This window comes from Dendropsophus ebraccatus, chromosome 8 (assembly GCF_027789765.1).
Source record: "Dendropsophus ebraccatus isolate aDenEbr1 chromosome 8, aDenEbr1.pat, whole genome shotgun sequence".
NCBI lineage: Eukaryota > Metazoa > Chordata > Amphibia > Anura > Hylidae > Dendropsophus > Dendropsophus ebraccatus.
Window position 1 is genome coordinate 42,290,193 of NC_091461.1, and position 21,757 is coordinate 42,311,949.

At 42.0% G+C, this 21,757-nt stretch overlaps 1 protein-coding gene across 1 annotated transcript; it reads left to right on the forward strand.

The window, feature by feature from the left end:
- Positions 1-11,646: 11,646 nt before the first annotated feature.
- On the forward strand, positions 11,647-17,573 carry LOC138799298 (gamma-aminobutyric acid receptor-associated protein-like 1). Its single transcript, XM_069980269.1, has 4 exons — positions 11,647-11,824; positions 13,893-13,971; positions 14,100-14,218; positions 15,428-17,573. The coding sequence occupies exons 1-4, from the start codon at positions 11,735-11,737 to the stop codon at positions 15,491-15,493; spliced, it is 354 nt and encodes a 117-aa protein (XP_069836370.1). The 5' UTR covers positions 11,647-11,734; the 3' UTR covers positions 15,494-17,573.
- Positions 17,574-21,757: the final 4,184 nt, after the last annotated feature.

Genomic DNA, 21,757 nt, shown 5'->3' on the forward strand with positions numbered 1-21,757 from the left:
CTTTCATAAAGTACACAGCTTATTCAGAGACCTCATTTGGGGTTCCCAGCGCCCTCGTATAAAGCTAGAAATCTTGCAAAGAGCTAAAACAGCCGGGGGGTTGGCAGTGCCTAATGCCATGATTTATTTTTTAGCCTCTCAGCTGCAACATCTTAGGGGGTGGGAGACAGACACGCTGAAGGACCCTACTTTCCAATTATTACAGGCCCACTTTGGAATGGGGCAGTAATTTGAGGTCCTGGAGGCTAAACGTTTCTCAACGGCTGCAGCAGGCCTCCCTACACTTCAGCTTTATCATAGAGTCTGGTGGAAGGTTAGAGACATGTATGGGTTGTCCGGATGCTCTGCATACACCTCTTGGAAGGGTTTACACCATGGCGGGCACTTGGTCTTAGACGAGTGGAGCAGTTATACACTAATGGCCAGCTAAAAAGTTTCCAGCGGCTGTGTGAAGAATTCCCCATCCCTAGGACACATTTTTACAAATACCTCCAGTTACGCCATGCGTGTGATAGTGAGGGGGACATTTTGTCCCGGGAGCGGGTAATTATTCCGCTTATCCATATAGTGGGTGCATCTACTTCCACATCTGGTCTCATTTCCTTGCTATATATCCACTTGCACGACAAATTTTTAGAAAAACATCCGTTGACCATAAAGGAGAAGTGGGAGGCTGACTTGGGTCCCCTGGAGGATGAGTTATGGAAGGAAATTTTGGATATGACGCCCCAATTGTCCATGGGGGAGCAGCACCGACTGTCCCATTTGTACCTGTTACACCGTGTCTACAGAACTCCGGAGTTCTTATTTAGAGTGGGACTTCGTCCCGATGCCCTGTGTCCTTGGTGCCGGAGAGACGAGGGAGGGATCCTGCACATGTTCTAGCGGTGCCCAAAATTAACGAGGTATTGGCAAGAGGTTGCTTCAATTATCCACAAAGTCTATTCTGATCACCTTGAACAGTCTCCCTTAGTTTGCATTTTAGGCTACGTAGAGGACATAGCCCTACCCAATCCTGGTAAAGTAGCTGTTGCTAGGATCTTGTATATGGCTAGAAAGCTGATAGCTCAATCCTGGCTTGACCAGGACCCTCCGACGAGTACTGTCTTTGTAGCTAAAGTTAACTGGCTCATTGCCAATGATAAATATGCCTACGAAAAGCGGGAGGCGATGAAAAAATTTTAGAAGATCTGGGCCCCTTGGCTAGATACCCCCGGTATGGCGCCGCCGTCACTTACTAGAGGCAGGCTCTCTCCCTCAACGGCCACCTAGACATATCCAGGAGTTTCTGCTTATAATGGAGGTTATAGAGCCTATCTAATGGTTTACTGTCTTTACTGCTGCGTGCCCCTCCTCTTCTGAAGGGTTGCCTTTTCGGACTATGTTGGTTGTTGCCAATTTGTTGTTTGTACTTTCTGTTCTGTACTGTTTTGCGCAGGGTTTGGGCTACTGTATTGGCCTCCCTGTGGTTATGTGTCTTCCAAAAAATGCAAAACCTTTAATAAAAACTATTTGATAAAAAAAAAAAAAAGGGTGTTACTGATAAAAACTACAGATCACGGCACAAAAAATAACCCTCAGATAATAGCCCTACAGGCTGAAGGGTACTATCGTTATCAGTCAGAATAGGGCAATTGTAAGCACATCAGTAAAATAAAAGGTACATAAATTGGGGATCACTGTAATCGTACAGACCTGAAGAATTCAGATAGCACGTCAGATTTATCACACAGTGAATTAATTTAAAAGGGGTGAGGGGAGCATTACATCCTCAGTCTGGGGGGCATCTCTAATTAGGATTCTGTGTGCTCAGCCCAGCGGCCAGGAGCAGGCAGACTGCAGAGCTGCAGCTCGCTGTGACCACTCTGTCTGGAGGGACAGCGGCCCAATGGGAATTACCAGTCTGTGCCTGGTGACTGGCAGAGAATTATGTTACTGGAAGAAAGAAGAGCTGTGAGGAGGAAAGGGGCCAGCAGGGGGAGCTCTTACATATGCTTAATAGTGGTTGCTGCACATCACATGGCAGGTCAGAGGTCAGTGACACCAGGCACCATCTGCTTTCTGCAGAGCAGCACTGGTATCTGTGAGGGAGCAGAGCTGAGAGGTGCAGTCAGTGTAGTAGAGCTGTGTACTCCCACAGCTGCTTATAGTGTCCCTCTGTATTTCCTGTCTATAGCTCCTTACTATAGGATTGTTTCACTCCTCTCCAATGTCACCTCACTGTACTACTACTCCTACCAGTCACCTCACTGTACTACTACTCCTACCAGTCACCTCACTGTACTACTACTCCTACCAGTCACCTCACTGTACTACTATGTCAGTCACCAGTGTACTACTACTCCTACCAGTCACCAGTGTACTACTACTCCTACCAGTCACCTCACTGTACTACTACTCCTACCAGTCACCCAGTCACCAGTGTACTACTACTCCTACCAGTCACCCAACTGTACTACTACTATGTCAGTCACCAGTGTACTACTACTCCTACCAGTCACCTCACTGTACTACTACTATGTCAGTCACCAGTGTACTACTACTCCTACCACTCACCTCACTGTACTACTACTCCTACCACTCACCTCACTGTACTACTACTATGTCAGTCACCAGTGTACTACTACTCCTACCACTCACCTCACTGTACTACTACTCCTACCACTCACCTCACTGTACTACTACTATGTCAGTCACCAGTGTACTACTACTCCTACCAGTCACCTCACTGTACTACTACTATGTCAGTCACCAGTGTAGTAGCATAGTTGTCAATATTTTACATTATTTTCCCAGCAACACTTTGGTTTTGATGAAAAAGGGAGTGGTCTGTTGAGGAGTGTGATCTGTCATGGTTGTAGTTTGGTGTGTGGCTGGTCACCATGGTTTTTGCTCAATATTTCCATATATTTTCTTTTCATTGTATGGGCCTTACAGTTAGGACAATACTGAGGGTGCATATTACACATACCAGTATCAAACATCCAGCATATTACAGATCCCAGTATCAAACCTCCAGCATATTACTTATCCCAGTATCAAACCTCCAGCATATTACAGATCCCAGTATCAAACCTCCAGCATATTACTTATCCCAGTATCAAACCTCCAGCATATTACAGATCCCAGTATCAAACCTCCAGCATATTACAGATCCCAGTTTCAGGCCTACAGCATATTACAGATCCCAGTATCAGACCCTAGCTATTACAGACCCCAGTATAATTGCCTCCAGCATACTACAGACCCCAGTATCAGGCCCCCAGTATGTTACAGACCAAGTATCAGGCCCCCAGTATATTAAAGACCCTAGTATTGGGCCCCCAGTATAATACAGAACCTAGTATTAGGCCCCCAACATATTACATTCCCCCTGTATCAGGGTCCCCAGTATGTTATAGACCTCTGTAACAGGCCCCAGTATATTACAGACCCCAGTATTAGGGCCCCAGTATATTACAGACCCCCAGTATCGGGCACCCAGCATATTATAGACCCCAGTATCAGGACCCAATATATTACAGGCCCCAGTATAATACAGACCCTAGTATCAGGCCCCTACCTTGGAATCTTTAAATGTGCCTTCACATGTACCGGATCCGCTGCGGATTTCACGCTGCAAATTCACAGCGAAATCCGCTGCGGATCCAGTGCCATTCATCCCTATGATAACACATACTCATTCACATCCCGCTGTAAGTATGTGAGTTAACCACTCGAGCCCCGCAGCCCGCCGCCGAGAGCATACATTTCCTGCTCGACGATGCGCCTGCATGTGAAGCTCCCGACTCCGATCCCGCTCAGCCAATCAGTGCTGCTGGGCACTGATTGGCTGAGTGGGACCGATGGGAGCCGGGAGCAGGTAATGTATGCTCTGGACTGTGGGGCTCGGGCGGCAGGGAGTTAACTCACATACTCACAGCGGGATGTCAATCCCGCTGTAAGTATGTGCTATCATAGGGATGAACGGCACTGGATCCGCAGCGGATTTAGCTGTGAATTTGCAGCGTGAAATCCGCTGCGGATCCCGTATGTGTGAAGGCACCCTAAATGTTTTTTAGATAGTACAGTGTGTTAGGGACAGTGTCTGTAATCACACAACGTCTCTGTATCAAGCACTAGATCATTTTACACTATTGGAATCTAGCTGCAGTTTGGAGTCATCAGAATGTAAACCAATAAGAAACTTTTTTATAGAACAATTTTCTATATGTTTGTGCTCTGAGAACAGACATAGCAAACTCCGGCTTCTCGTAGGAGTCATATGAGGATAGAGGAAAAACATCATAGAAGCCAAAAATATTTTAGGCAGGTTTCACGCTGTGTTTTTTGTTAATCCACTTTATTTATTTGCTAGATCCAATAATAAATGTGTACAAAAGTAAATGCTATTTATAAAGTATACGGCAGGAAAAGGGAGAGGCTTTTCCATTGAAAAATCTTTTTTTTTTTTTTTCTTTTAGTAACACAAATATGATAATACAATAGAATTTAGGAACTTTTAACAAAATCTAAAGGTAAGATACTGAGGAAACTGAATGGATGCAAGCCCATGTGACAATGAATGTTTCATCCCAAGGCTTTCTGTCATGGCAATGACTGCAGCTATATCCTGGGCAGAGTCATATGCATATGCTGAGTCAGAGACAGAACAGGAATAGCGCAGACTGTGTCCATGTGTTTATGTCTTGCTGCACTGACTAATAGCATTACTAAACAGTATGGCACTATTACCTCGCAGAGCCAAATAATAGTCTGTATGTCCTGTATGTGCAGCTTTACATACTCACGTGACTCCATAATTCTGACATCACATGGGGAGCAATGTGGATGTTTTACAAACCTGTAGCATTGTAGATGCAAAGCCAAGATCAGAACCAAATTTTTATTGGCTTTAAATCTCTTTCCTTCACATGGTGGCACCAAAAATAGTGTCACTTACAGGCACCTTGACCAAAGAGCTTCCTAGTTTGACAAGAGAAAGGATGTGAGTCTCTAACCTTAAATTGCACCCCTGTCCGCACTTGTCCTGATACAGTCCACCCCCAACCACGGTAACAGGACCACTCTAAGAGCAAGGGCATACTAACCTAGCAGAAAGGATAAAACATCTAACTCAGGGGTAGGGAACCTTGGCCCTCCAGCTGTTGCAAAACTACAACTCCCATTATGTTTGGAAAGCTAAAGCTTTGGCTGTCCAGGCATGATGGGAGTTGTAGTTTTGCAACAGCTGGAGAGCCAAGGTTCCCTACCCCTGGTCTAACCAGCTGACTCTATCCCTGGAGATAAAGTAGTAGCAGAAACAGCTGGAAATACATAGTCAGGGTACAATCCAAGGGGCCAAAAGGTAATGCAAAGGCGGAATTGTGGGAAGTCCAAACAAAAAGCAGAAGGGTAAATAAGATACTAAGCAGGAGGTCAGATACACAGTAGGTCAGCATAGATGCAAGGAATGGCAGGTGTCTTGCTCAAAGAGCCCAGGCTCTGCCTTCTGATTGGCTAACTAACCCTGCCACTAGCAGTGGAGAAACACATGCAGTGTTGCAGACAGCAGAGAGCCGCGGAGGCTGTGTCTATTACTGAAACGCAGCCAAGTATATTGCATCTTAAGCCTGAACTACCCAACCCACCAGAATATATAAACAATTATCCATTTAAAAAAAAAAATAACATCATAAATACCCAAATCTAACCTGCTGATAGCCCCCTATTGCGCCAAGAGGAAAGGTGTGTCACTGTTGTTTAAATTTTTTTTGCAGAAATCAATAGTACAGGCGATTTTAAGAAACTTTGAAATTGGGTTTATTAGTTGAAAAATGCATTTTTATCTTGAAAAAGCAGTTTGAAGCTTTACCCCCGTCTTCATGATTTTCTATGGAGGGGGAGGGGTGGAGGATGATGAGGCACCAAACGAGGACAACAAAGAGTTAATTTACAGCTACATCACCGACTATCTCCTCTGAAGTCAGCACTGACCTCTCTGACCTTTGAATAGCATCTTTCATGCAGCTCCCGCTGTGTAATCCTTTGTTCTCTGCTGCTGACGAATCTCCCTCCTCCCCCCTCTCCTCTCCATGGATTACACAGGGCTCGACTGATCCAAACTAGTCGAAATTTCCTGATAATGAGCAGTGAATAAGCGAGGAGGGAGGGGGGGGGGGTTACCTGGGGAAAATCTTTTTGAATGCAGATAATGGCATATTTGCCTAATAAACCCAATTACAAAGTTTCTTAAAATTGCCTGTACTATTGATTTCTGCAGCAAAAAAAAAAAAAAAAAAAGCCAGTGACACTTTACCTTCTTCCCTGGTGGAATGCCCGTACCGTTAGCAGTGTAATCCTTGGTCTGGAGCACTGTTAAGAGCAGGGCCGGCGTTAGGGGGGGGCAAGCAGGGCAAATGCCCAGGGCCCCCATCCCCCAGGGGCCCCCTACCGCAGTTCCAGTAGGAGAGGAGAGCACAGGCAGCGTCCTGCAGCGTCTGGGAATGATCCCTGGCTGCTGCCATCAGGGGTCATGCAGAGGCTGCAGGACGTTGGGCTCGGTGTCTGCTCCGTGTGTGTAGCTCCCCCTCCCCCTCCCCCTCCCTCCAGCTCCTCTCACTGCACGTGACTTCCTGCTCTGGTGTGGAGCTGTCGGGACGATGGAGGAGAGGGCTGCCGGGTGAGGATGACAGCCTGCTGCTGCTGCAAGGTACATGAGGGAGATTCACCACTACACCCAGCATGCTAGAGGGGGTAAGTATACTGTACATGTAGTGTGTAATGTGTATGAATGTAAGTGTGTGTTACATGTCCTGTGTATAGTGTATGGACTGGATGGTTTGAATCTGTATAATGTGTTTTCATGGATGTGTGTATATATATATATATATATATATATATATATATATATATATATATATATATATATATATATAATGGTATGTGTGTGTGTGTGTGTATATATATATATATATATAATGGTGTGTGTGTATATATATATAATGGTGTGTGTGTGTATGTGTATATATATATAAAATGGTGTGTGTGTATATATATATATATATATATATAATGGTGTGTGTGTGTATATACTGTATGTATATATATATATATATATATATATATATATAATGGTGTGTGTGTATATGTATATATATATATATATATATATATATATATAATGGTGTGTGTGTGTATATATATATATATATATATATATATATATATAATAGTGTGTGTGTGTGTGTATAAGCACTGCTGACTCCAAGTATTGAGGTGAATGTACTGTATATAGGAGCTGCAGCCATTCTCTGGCCTCATCCGTCCTATGTAATTGCTGCAGGTGACCACTGAGGCCGCTGATTGGCTGCAGCTCCTATATATATATATAAGGCAATACGGTGAGAAAAGAAATAAGGTGGTATTCAGTCCTTAGGTGGTGGTCACTGTATGGCGGTAATATTGGTCTATATATAGAGTCATTATGCAGTGGTCACTCTTTGGCATTAATATTGCTCTGTATATAGTGTATATATAGTCATTACTGCCATAGATTGACTACCACATAATGACACTATATACAGACCAATATTACCGCCATACAGTGACCACCACATAATGACTATATACACTATATACAGACCAATAGTACAGCCATAGAGTGATCACCACATAATATTGGTCTGGATACAGAGTCATTATGCAGTGGTCAATCTATGGCGGTAATATTGGTCTGTATATAGTGTGTATATAGAGTTATGTGGCGGTCACTCTATGGCGGTAATATTGGTCTGTATATAGTGTGTATATAGAGTTATGTGGTGGTCACTGTATGGCAGTAATATTGGTCTGTATATAGAGTTACTATGTGGTGGTCAGTCTATGGCGGTCTATGTCCACTGATATCATCTGTCAGAGGACTGTCCAGAGAGTCCCATACACCTTACACTGATGGCCAAACCCACCAGGAGCAACAGGTACCACCAACAAAAGAGTAACATGTATAGGGACCTTAAATTGTTGCTAAAATATTTCAGCATTTGGGGCCCCACCTTCAACTTTGCCCAGGGCCCCATCTAGTCTAAAACCGGCCCTGGTTAGGAGCACTGCCCTGCCCCAAGAGCACAAGCCAGCCTACCCGCTCCATTGATTATCATTAGGAGGAGTAGGCCAGCTCGCGCTCTAGAGGAGGGTCAGTGTTCCTAACAGTGCCGGGGAGGAAGTTAAGACACATACCTTTCTCTTCGGCGCCTTATGCACCATAGGGTGCTGTCGGCAGGTTAGATTCGTCTAACCTACTGATACTGCCCCTATAAGAAAGTGTAAAAAATACTACATGAAAAATCACATTAACATCAGTACCAAAATACACAGCAGATTTAACCCTAATATTTAGGTGTTTTTTTTTTTTTTTTACTAAACCGTTTTTAACCATATGAACCTTCCCTTAGGCTCACACTATGTCTTGTGTTTATACACAACATATTTACATGAAGGAACTCAATTAGATATTTAAAATAAAAGAACATATTTACACCCAACACGTAAACAAAAAGGCAAAATAAAATAGTTGTCCTATGCAGAGGACTCTGTCAGTCAGTAAAGCCTTTATTTGAAGCCCGTTAAAATACTATGGCAGAGGAGAGGATTATATTATGAGTCATTCCCCAATGTAAGATTGTTCAGTGAATTGTTTCTTTTACAAGGAGAAAATACCTACTTATTATCCTACCTGCCTACATTGGTAGCTTTGTAGGATGATCACTGGGTCTGCCTCAAGGCACTATTTACATGGCTTGTCAAGGAGACTACAGGGCTGCACACAGAGTCTCATAGGGATCCATACTGAAATCACAGAATAAACAATTTATCCTCAAATAGGGAGTAGTGCTATGTTTTTTTTCTGTCAACTTTTTAAATTATCTATCAGTAAAAAAAAAACTGAGTGAGTCTATTGAAAGTTGAATGTACAATAAGGCCTATTGGGAGCCTTATTGCCAAATATATATGGCAAATTGTAATAAACTGGTGTCAGAAAGTTATATAGATTTGTATTTTACTTCTATTTAAAAATATCAAGTGTCTCAGTACTTAGCAGCTGTTGTATGTCCTGCAGGAAGTGGTGTATTCTTTCCAGTCTGACACAGTGCTCTCTGCTGCCACCTCTGTCTGTGTCAGGAACTGTCCAGAGCAGGAGAGGTTTTTTTATGGGGATTTGCTACAGCTCTGGACAGTTCATCTCACAGACAGAGGTGGCAGCAGAGAGCACTGTGTCAGACTGGAAGGAATACCCCACTTCCTGCATGACATACAGCAACTGATAAGTACTGGAAGACTTTGGATTTTTAAATAGAAGTAAATTACAAATCTGTATAACTTTCTGGCACCAGATGATTTGATTTTTTTTGCCGAAGTACACATGATCAGTGTATCATAAGCAGATGAATTGCTGATCTGGGGAGCCATCACATATGACAGATGGTTACTCCTAGTAGTGATATAAGGGACACAACACTCAGCTATATGTACAGGACAGGATATGTTGCTTCTCACGGCTTACCAAATCTTTCAAAGTCTCCACCAGATTGTAACTCTCCTTTGGTTTGTCCAGCCATCAGATTTACTGCCAAATGAGCATTTATGGGACCAACTGGGACAACAAATCCCCAACCAAGTGTGCAGGATCTATAGACCCGGCTACAATATCTCTGGGCAAATATGACATTTGACAATGTATGTAACATCTACAGCTGTGGATTTATATAGAAGTCAATGGGGAACAAACATTTACTATAAATCCACAGTAAACTGATGTGCTGTGGATTTATAAACCAAACTACATGTCATTTTTTTGTGTGGATCACATGGCTAGGATATACCAACACTTCCTAATAGGAGATGTTCAGATTGATAGGACCACCTTTGATCATCACAAGAGGCCACAATGCTCACACACAGTAGATCACTGGTTTTCCCTGCACATTATTGCACCCAGCCAACCGCTTTGAAGCACATGAATGGAGATATATTGCACTGTGTGCGGTCAGGAATGACGCAGAAGGACTCAGAAAGAGACCTTTGTCCCATAATTTTATGATCATTGGGGAGTCCTGGAGATGAGACACTCACTCACTGATTAGGTTGTTAGGACATATCTAAATGACTATTATAAGATTAGATTTCCCTTTAAGATGCCAATTAAAACTAATAATCAAAATAAAATTGGAAGTAATACATGTTTTCCCCTTTCATTCAATTTCTTTGAAATTATAAATTAGTTACTTTAGACAGTTGCTGGATTATTTCTGTGGCCAGGTTGCAGATCTGACCTATGAATAGGTAACCTGTATAGTGTGTGTGTATATACATATATAATGAAACCGTTCTTTGTTAAAAATGGTTTTAGGCCATGTTCACAATTAGTGAAACACCAGCTGTTCTGTTACCCGGCCGGATCACAGAATGGCCGGTGTTACTGATGATCATCCGGCCGGTACTGCAGTACCGACCGGATGATGTTCACTACTAATGAATTCAGGTGCTTTTTGCCCGTATCCGAATTCCCTGCTGCACACAACGGAGCGTGCGGCTACAACGGCCTTGATTTATACGGAAATATACGTCCATTGCTGCCTAGGAATCCCGGCCGGAGCATATACTCTCGCAGAGCCGCAAACAACTGACATGTCGCAGAAAACCATATCAGTGCTCCGGCTGCTCGCTCCATAGTGTTTTGTGGGGAGTTCTGATGCGGGCGTGCACGGATACAGCAGTACCGGCTGGGATGACCTTTTTTGAGACCGGCCGTTCCACGGAACGGCCGGTCTCTTACAGCAAGTGAACGTGGCCTTACGCTGTATACATTATGATATAGATAACCAGTTGTGATTTTACCATTTTTTGTAAAGCGACATGCCAAGTGATGAAGGGGCTAAAAACAGACATCACATCAAATAGCCGAACAAAGAACTATTTGCTATTGGATTTTAAGTAGAATGTTATTTAATAAACAGGATAATTCAACGTCAACACAATTACATGTAATACAAATGTTGTAATAACTCCTCATGCCTTGCAGCTGGGAAATCTCTTTCTTTTCCTCCTAAGGCGCCTGTTATACACCCATTATTATCAGCGATGCCTTTGTTATAGCGTACCCGCAGTACATGGTTCATAGACTGTAGGGTATACCTGTTCTGGCTGAGTCACCTGTTTACCTTCGCTTATATTCATGTGATCCAGTCACAAGACTGGTTAGCACAGCAACACAACACAGCATGGCTCACCTCCTCCCCTAAACCACATATGAGAATAATACCATGGTGTTAACTCTTCCCCTGCCTGCATGCTGTGTCTCTATTGCTCTTGTGTAATGTAAATCCTTACAGCCATGCATTACAAAGCCGGGTAAATGGCCATGAAAATCAGAGCTTTGTAGTAGCAAGTAGAGAACTGTATAAAGCAGTAAGCCTGAATTAATGTAGTACTGGAGTAATGGAGTACTGCAAGTCTCAGCATGCCCTATGAAAGCAGTGGGGACGTCCTTGCAGTTTATTGCACAACAGCTGGGCATGAGGCAGCTGAGAAAGGGTTAATGTGATCTGCCCTTTGTTTGGTTCCTCTGGTACTGCCCAGAGGAGTGTCCTCTGATGTCACAATACCCAGCTTTTTTTCATCTTTGTAGCAGACACTGCTATTGAGGCTTAAAGGAAAGGATCTGCTGTTCAGCACACATCACTGTAACAGCGCAGCCATGAAATTTCAATACAAAGAAGATCATCCCTATGAATACAGGAAGAAGGAGGGAGAGAAGATTAGGAAGAAATATCCAGACAGAGTGCCTGTAAGTATACGCCTTGTACCTGTCTACAGACTGCATTGCCTACGGCCTTTCCCTGCATTATTAACCTCTTAAGAGCTGGAAGGTTTTGCATAGATAATACAGAACCATCATTGTTATTGTAATGTTAATTCTCTCAGCCGTTGTTTAAAGCCCATACCGTATAACAGAAGAACAGGCCATTGCAACGTACGCCAGGCCCTTACATTGCATAGTCATTGTTACCTATCCTTAAGGAGGTGGGGGTGGGCAATATACATAACAATTCTAGGGGACAATGCTCTTATAGCATATTGGCTTTTCACAGGAGGGATTATATAAGCCATCGATCTCGGTTCACTCAACAGTTACATATGGGAGCCCATTTTTGTTTCACTTGTTGTCATGTGTCGCTGGCATCTCAGCTTTTTTTATTGTGACATTGTTAAAAGGGAATTACAGTATGACGGATTAGGAGTAAATGTAATCAGCTTATTTGATATAATTGATTATATAGATAAATGTCAACATTATGGAGCTCTGTGGGGGGACACCGGGGGCAGGCGGGGGACACCGGGGGCAGGCAGTGCACCCCCTACCTGTATCTATGCCCTGAGGAAAGATGGTGCGCACACTTCTCCTCCTCCCTTAGCACTGCAATGAGAGGGGAGGGCTCATCTAATGCTTCTGCCTCACTTAACCCTTGCAATATGTACAGTATACTAAATAATAGTGCGGGACGTCAACACCATAGGATGCTAAATGTAGATTGTTATGACATGTATATGCTGATTTTAGACACAGTTAATGTATACGACGGTTAAATCCATGCAGCCATGCAGTATAGAAGGTATATATGCTGATGGATGTAACTGTGACTATGACTATAATGTAAATATAAAGAAAGAAAGACAACTGTATACACAAATAAGGATTTTATAGCATTGATTATGGAAGTCTGCTTGGATCATGGGGCCTAAGCATACTCCTAATCTCTGCATGATCAAGGCCTACCACTAATATACGCAGTCACCTTGACATAAATAGAGAAATGGAAGCAGACACCGTGTCCTCAAAACAGCCGAAATCTGGGGCACTTCTGTGCCGGGCCCAGCCCAAGATATGATGTCACCGGCACCCTGTGGCTTCCAGCTGTTACATATGTTTTCCTAATGCTTCATAGTAACTGTGGAGTAAGGTTATATTTTTAGAGAAGGCATAATAGGAAAGATTTAATCAAAAACATATTCTGGTGTAGGAAACATTTATTATTTCAGTCGAGTTTAGGGGAAGCTCCATCTCTGAGTATTGTTAAAGCTCTGTACTCAGGAGGTGTAGCAATGAACAATGTAGGAAGACATTCCCTGTTCATACCTGGTAACCAGCAACAAGCTGCTGTTGATGGATCTAATAGTCTTATAATTTGTCTCTAGCAGTGTCTACAAACACATTGACACCCCGGGCAGCCCTGCACAAGAAACATAGAGTATATCATGAATACTCGTGTTGATTGACCCATAGTAATTCATACAAAATGTAACAGACAGCAACAAATATAATAAACACATATGATGAACGTACCAGATTTTACATTTCTAGATAACACATATAAAAAGTAGCTCTTCACTTCAAGGCTATTGCTGCATGGCAACACAGTGCGGATGTAGATACTTCATGTGCCTCCATATAGTGCCTACATTGTGCTTTATTACAGATACAAAGATATTCTGGCTTATAAGATAAGCACTTCCTAGTATACTCTTATCCATTGGTTTAGAAGACTGCTGTAGACTGTTTTTGTCTTTTCCATAGTCATGGGATATGTAGCTATACATAGCCATGGGACAAGGATCTATGCATGTTTACTGTAAAAAGAACATAAACAACCCCTCCCCCGCTGCTGGGCCTTCAAGTCAACACATTGGGAAAGAAAAACTGAGCTTATACTTTGTACCTATTTCAGCTACGTATATATTATTATTAGTTTATTTTAAGTGCCCTTGGTGATATTTTAACTATAGAACCTTTCGATATAGATAATACTAGTAAGATATGGATGATGCGACTGACACTGTTATATGTTAATTTCCAGGTTATCGTAGAAAAGGCTCCAAAGGCTCGGGTCCCAGATTTAGACAAAAGGAAATACTTAGTGCCATCAGACCTCACCGGTATGTCACTTGTTTCTGTCTAAAGGTTCTTACACATGTTCATTGATCTAGAAGGATGAGGTTGGCATTTTGACTTCATAATAATGAACAATATTTTTATTTTTGTGTTTTCTTTCGATAACTTCTAGTTGGACAGTTTTACTTCCTCATCAGGAAGCGGATTCACCTTCGCCCTGAAGACGCACTATTCTTCTTTGTCAACAACACAATTCCCCCTACCAGTGCTACCATGGGACAGCTATATGAAGTAAGATGCCTCCGGGTTAAATTTATGGGCAGTTTTATAAATGGACATCTTGTAGAATTTTCCATTATGTAATTTCTTGGTGTGGCGCAGTCTTTATCTAAAACACATTTATTATGTGCTTTAGGCACCATTTGCCCATCACTCGACAAAAGGGAGTGGCTTCACAAAAGAGGATGATGCCATTGTGACAATAGGGTGTGGCCTAAATGGACAGCCTCAGTTTGACATAAAGGTTAGAGAGCTGGAACTAGACAATCTAAGGTTGCACTAAATGTATCAAATAGCCTCAGCACAGTAATAAATGTGCCTCATCCCCAGACTTTCTAGTTTCACTTTACTCTTTCTAGCTTTAAACCTCTAAATCCTAGGCACGGATTTCTAATCTTGTGTGGAAGTCTAGATTTTGTATTTTAAGGAGGACTGTATTATGCCTAGCGCAGAGTCTGAGGGGTCCATGCATGACTCAAGGATTCTCTGGTGTTTTCTGAATCTCTATCCTATATGCTGTCTCCTTAGGCCCGGCTCTAGGCATTATACAGCATATTCATTTTATTTAACGTGATCCTTTAAACATGGATGCTCTTTGTACCCATGTATAAATGCAGCGTCTTGAAGTGCTTCTTACAGAGAACCTGTCATGTTGAAAATGCAGCCCAACCTATAGGCATTATGTGGTAGATTTGGAGGAACTGAGCAGATTGAGGTATAGTTAGGTGGAAAAAGGTTCCAAGATATGTGATTTATTCATGTAAATCTATGCTCACCCAGGACTGAAGGGTCAAGTGGGTGGTCCTACTCTGGAGAACCTGACAGCTCTCTCCTTATATGCACACATGTACAGATAGCTGTCAATCAGTGAGTAGGGCCACCCACTTGACTACTTGACTACTTAGACAAATAAAAAGCCGATTACAGAACAGAATAAAATGGGTTGTGGGTACAGTGATTTGGTTGATCCAATATCTAATTTAACCCATTATACCCCAACTGAATTTAAAGGTGAAAATATGGTATGACATAATCCAAGAGAGAAACTTTATATGACGCTGGTCTTGGACTGAATCAGAAATTTAGCTCAGTAACAAAAAACAAATGATCAATTTTAAAATGTTCATTGTGATCACACTAACAGTCCAACAAACTGATCTCAATGCACACAGGTCACCCTTATGCATATTACTAAACTCAGCCATTGTTTGTGTCTTTCAGGATAACCATGAAGAGGATTGTTTTCTCTATGTGGCTTACAGTGACGAGAGTGTGTATGGCAAGTGATGTGACTTATGATGGGGAATTCCAACTAACACCATCACCACCCTCACCATATCACTGATCACCCAACCTCTAGGACTGCACAGCGCATGGAACCTGGTTATATGGCTGATTGTCTTGGCAAGTTTGGGAGGGTAGAAGGGGGAGGGATAATAATTCACGACTATTAGGGCTGGGCAGGACTTGGCTTAAACTATTTGATACCCCAAGGATTTAAAACGTAAAGTGTTGTACATTGAATATTAAGACCCAGCAACTCAGGGCACATGAACGGTAATACTAAAGCTATGGAGTTCCATGATGCTGCGCCTGCCATACTGAAAAAAATCTCATATGTCCATATGTACACACAAAATTACAGGTGTACCCTTCTCCCACAAACCAAACCTCAACACCCCTCTTATTATTCTTTCATGTCTGTACAGTAGACAACCCCTCTTAATAGAATACAGGGAATTTAAAGGCCCTTTTTATGGGGCCCACAATGAATGTTCACCTGTTCCATCTGCCTCGTCCGCAGGATATATTACAGACATAGATCCTACACTACAGTTCTCATCATTTTCACACCTTTAAAGCTTCTTCAACAATGACGATTTTGTTTCCATACTTCATTCTAAAACTATGTAAATGCTTAAACTAAAAAAAAACAAAAAACACTTGAGGTAGGTAAGAACTACAGTCGAATTAGTGATGTGCTGTTAGTATCGACAGAATTATAACTGTTTCATGTTTCATCAAATGGTAACTGGATTATTTATTTGGAGTGCACTTTTATTGAATGCTATACAGCAAGTGTCCTTTAGGTGGCAGTGTGGGTAAAGTAAAATGGACATTTTTTTAAATCATGATTCAGCTATTTTAATGATGTGTTTCCTGTTTATTCCGTTTTAGTCACTATTTATTTTTGTTGAGATATGTGTAAGGAATTGAATACTGGAGTTAGAGCACAGTATTTGGGAAGTCTCTGTTCATCTTTGGTAAAGAGATTCTTTATCTAAATTGTGGATTGATAAATTTGTAGCAGTAAGGCCTATGTGACTTTTGTCTTATAGGATAAAATAAACATAAAAAATATAACAGAAAGATGTTGTGTCAGTCTATGAATAAAGTGACACTCAAGTTCAAGTCAGGTCATACTGCACTACTCTCCTGTGGTGCACAATAGAGCGTTTTATGATGCAAAATGCCTCTATTGATTGCATTACATTTGCAATAGTTATAGAATAGTAAAAAAAAAACTAATGCATGCTTGTTCTTTACATGAACTTGCATTGTTGTCTTTTTTTTTACTGTCATTCACATTGGTACCTTAACAAGAACAAAACCGTACCTCTGCTTAGAGCCCTATGGCTTATGACCATCTCATTCTGTGAGATTTCTATTTTTAAGAGGAATCTTTTAAAAACTTAAACATAAAAAGTTTATCCAGTTAGAAAGTAAAAACTAAAATTGAGCTAATAAAGTCTGAGTGAGTACATTTCTAAAATGGCTTAAAGAATTGGTAATTGGAGACTGATTTGTAGATGGGTAAGTATTAACTAGGCCCGTATAACACTAGCATCATCCAGCAATGTGAAAATAAATGTAGATTGTGTCCATGAGCTGAAACTTGAGCCTATTTGCCAGTTGATGTAGTTATTATTATATTACTGTCCCTTTAAATAACTGCAGCACCATGAGAATAAAGGATGCAGGGATAGTTGTCTCATCCAGGCCCTTAATGGTCCACTCAGCATAAGAGCACATTAGTACTTATAATGGTACATACTGGTTTGGGGGTCCGACTTCAGCTAAAGACCCTAACTAGCTGGATGTATGGCAACAAAAATCTATTTTCTCTACAAAAGTTTTATGAACTGTATATGCCAGTCTTGGTTATTGTGATGTATTCTCTGTAGCATATATTGCTATGTGCAAAGATTTCATGACCAAATGAGTTGACTTTTTGTCATGTAATATTGTTTATATATTTTCTTTTGTTTTACAACTCTGCAAGTTCTGTTCTGTCTGATTTATTACTGTCTCATTACATGATTTGATCTTATCCCTATATTTAAATAAAACTATAAACACTTAAGAAGGTGAGTGGTTGTATTCATTGCAATTACGTCTTTTCCTTTACTTGTGTTAGAACAGTTTGCATTCTCCTTCCATGGGATTGTTACTTAGAATTTGAGGATAAGTAGGTGGATGTTAACTCAGGGACATTGAATGCATTTAAAGTGGACATTGTGCTGCTAGACAGTACTAGGTTTCTTATAAAGAGTGGTCGCAGTGTGGATACCTGCTGGCCAAGCAGACCAGTGTGGCAACAAGGTGTCAGACCAGTAGGTATAGACATTAGTGCGGGTCTGGCACTGGAGAGATGGCACAGTACACAGGGTGGAGGTGCAGTCAGTAACAGGAAAAAAGATTAAGGCAGGCAGCACGGGTTCTGGGTGAATAATCTGGGTCAGCAACAAAAGAGACGATTCATCAGGGATCATGCAGAGATAGAAACCAGAAGATGGACATACACAGGAAAGCAGGACTGATACATCACACCCTCGGAAATGGACTCTAGGAATCACAATTAATGCTCAGGCACCAAGTAGAGCATGGATCTAGCTTGGATAGATGTTGCTGAAATGTTATAGGAAGGGGACACTGTCTCTTTAAGTAGCCTATGGAGCAACCTATGGGACAGGACCGGAACTGAAATTGGATGCAGAAGCATGAACATGGTGAAGGCAGGTAGGAGCACAGAGCAGGGCATGGAGTAGAACCCAGCAAAGGAGGTGACAGGATACCAACAGGAACCAACCACTGACATTACAGTATAAAATATTGATTTGTACAAATGTCCTCTACTATAGGGGTTCCTAAAGATAAAACGAGCAAACATGTTTGCCTGAATCCCTACATAATTTCTGAATATTAGTTGTCTGTGGCTGTAAAAATGTCACTCTTTCTGTCAAGATCTCCTATATGTATGGCATGTTTATTATGTACCATATGACCAGGCATGACACGGGGAGGGCATCCAATATACAGCATGCCCTGAACAGCCATAACAGTTGTTATATTCAAAGTCTATATCCACTGACAGGATTTTAGGCTTTTACTTCAAATTCTATTCAAAGCATTGCATCATATTCAGTTGTGTTGCAGAGTCATCTAACGCAATACAATTAGTCCACTGAACAGGTACTATAACGTCACCAAAGACTCTGGTGCAAAGGTCCTTACTTCAGGACAACATAGCAGATACAGAACAGGGTTCATTCTGCCACATCTAAACACACCACTATTATATATCATGGGTATAAATATCTTGGGGCCCTACCTAAAGCTTCAGAAACTAAAAGAAACTTTCACCCAGATTTTTTAAGGACAAAGACAAAGGCGGGAGGGGATTTATCTGTACTGGATACTGGGATACACTGCTTAGGGATGTGTTCTTGAGGCCAAAAGACAATGGGGGAGATTTATCAAAGGGTGTAAAATTTAAACTAGTGCAAACTACCAACAGCAACCAATCACAGCTCAGCTTAAGGCAGTGCTGAAAGGAAAGCTGAGCTGTGATTGGTTGCTGTGGGCAGTTTGCACCAGTCTAAATTTTACACCCTTTGATAAATCTCCCCCAATGTGTGGTTTACCTGTGTATGGAGTCTAAGAAGTCTATAAGTCTCTGTCAGTAGGCCCGAGCCTGTCTGAATTGTGAGTGATAGGTGAAGCCTGAATGGCTGACTATGAGAGAAAATGAGTGGACAGTAAAATCCTGTAGGTGACACTAGGACTATTAATTAAGTGTGGTATGGGTCCATATGACCACTGGAGGGCCATAAAGAAATAAATCTGACTAGCTGTGGGGGTTGCCTTTGGTTAGGGGAAAAAAAATTCAGCCCACCGTTCCATAGAATGATTTTTCAGCTCTAACTTCAAAAGACAGCCCTAGACAGCAGGGCTTATGTTTTTTAAAGGGGTTATCCAGCCCTACAAAAACATGGCCACTTTTCCCCCTACTGTTGTCTCCAGTTTAGGTGCAGTTTGCAATTAAACTCCATTTACTTTAATGGAACTTAGTTTCAAAACCCCACCCAAACGAGACAACAGAAGGGGGAAAGTGGCAATGTTTTTGTAGCACTGGACAACCCCTTTAAATGCTAACTATGTTCTTCATTGTAACACATATTGCAATACTGCTAACTCCTTCTTAATAAACAGGCAGCCAGTTGCATCTAGCCCTGTCTGCCCCACACATATACATGAGCGAACCTTAGTCATATCACATTGAATTGCCATACACCCCAACTAACATCACAAAGACACATGTTTACCATTATATAAAATTAGAGAAATAAAAATGCTCAGTATTAATATTATTGCACAGGTTATTACTAGTATTAAGTGGAAATCCTTTTTTAAGCGTGCCTTCACACCTACCGGATCCATAGCGGATCTCACTTCTGCGGATTCGAAGCGAGAACTGCTGCGGATCCGGTACCATTCTTCCCTATGATAGCACATATTCGCAGCGGGATTAACATCCCACTGTGAATATGTGCTTTAAACCCTCGCTGTCCGCAGCCCCGCTGCCGCATTAGCCCATCCTCGGCCGCATCCCCCATCTCCGGCCGCATTCCCTATCCCCAGCCGCATCCTGCAGCCCGCCGCCGAGAGCATACAGTACCTGCTCGGCGGCACGGCTGCCGTGAGGCTGCCAGCTCCGGTCCCGCTAATGAGCGGCACCGGAGCCGGGAGCCTAACTGCAGCCGCGCCGCCAACCAGGTACTTTATGCTCTCGGCGGCAGGCTGCAGGATGCGGCCGGGGATAGGGGATGAGGACAGGGATGCGGCCGAGGATGGGCTAATGCGGCGGCGGGCTGCGGACAGCTAGGGGTCAAAGCACATATTCACAGCGGGATGTTAATCCCGCTGCGAAGATGTGCTATCATAGGGGAGAATGGTACCGGATCCGCAGCGGTTCTCGCTTCGAATCCTCAGAAGTGAATTCCGCTATAGATCCGGTAGGTGTGAAGGCACCCTTACTATATGTAATCATCACAAATAGCCACTAGATGTCAGCAGTGAAACATTATCTTTTATTCAAATGAGAAATCTGGTATCCACCAAAACATCCAGAAGGCCTCCCTGTCTAGGATGAAGCATTATGCAGCCTGTATGTCATTTATTATATGTAGATAATGTATATAACATACCCACTGTACTAGATGACAGTGAGAAAAGATGTTGGATTTATAGGAACCTGTAAAGGATTTGCATGGTGCACAAGTTACTTGGAACAAACTTTCAACAGATGTGGATGGTAAATCTACAATAACTGAATGTAAACCTGTCTTGGATAAACATATATCTATCCTAATATAATAAGAAAAAGGAAATACCACAGTAGACTAGATGGACCATGTGGTCTATTCAGGAAATGTTCTTTATCTCTATTTGTTAATCAGATTTTTGTTGACTATATTGCACAAGTATTTTATTCTTATTTTCTCAGTAGTAAGCTTATCCACAACAAGAATACATTTTGCCTTTTTTTTTTGTTTAATAATAATTGTTTGTTCAGTTCAGTATTCACAAAGAACATCCTAATGAATCCTATATGTGTTAAGATCAAACACAGAAAAAATTCTCAGTTTTTAGATAAGTGAATAATAAGATATATGTAATTGTACTTAAAGGAGAAGTCCGGCCAAAATTAATTTTTGATATGTTGTTACTTATGAAAAGTTATACAAATTTCTAATGTACATTAATTATGGGAAATGCACATATACTGCTATTTCCCTTAATTTAGTAGATCAGGAAGTGTTAGAAATATCTCTGAAGAAGTGACGTCACGACCCAGGGTGTAATTCCTATGGAGTGTCCAGCAGGGGGCGCTCTCTATATAGAAGTCTATGGGACTTTATTGTTTCTATGGGTTTCTATGTAATGTAATGTAATGTAGTGTACAGTGCTTTATTGAATAAATACATCTATGGAATACTTTGGGGAGCAAGTGTCCTTGCTCCCCAAAGTATTGCATAAATGTATTCATTCAATACATTCAATACACAGTAAGCCCGCCGATCCGCCGCATTTCCGCCGATCCGCCACACGCTGATCCGCCACATTCCCGCCGATCCGGACCATATACATTGAACTACAGCTCCCATCATCTGCTTATAGTATGAACAGGTGATGGGAGCTGTAGCTGGGTAATGGATATGACATGCCGCCGGGCGCAGGGGGGAGCCGCTCAGTACACAGCAGCTCTCC

Coding starts and splice junctions, on each gene's coding strand:
- LOC138799298 (XM_069980269.1), top strand. CDS start 11,735: ATGAAATTTCAATACAAAGAAGATCATCCCTATGAATACAGGAAGAAG. Junction 11,825..13,892: donor AATATCCAGACAGAGTGCCT/GTAAGTATACGC, acceptor GTTAATTTCCAG/GTTATCGTAGAAAAGGCTCC. Junction 14,219..15,427: donor CCATGGGACAGCTATATGAA/GTAAGATGCCTC, acceptor TGTGTCTTTCAG/GATAACCATGAAGAGGATTG.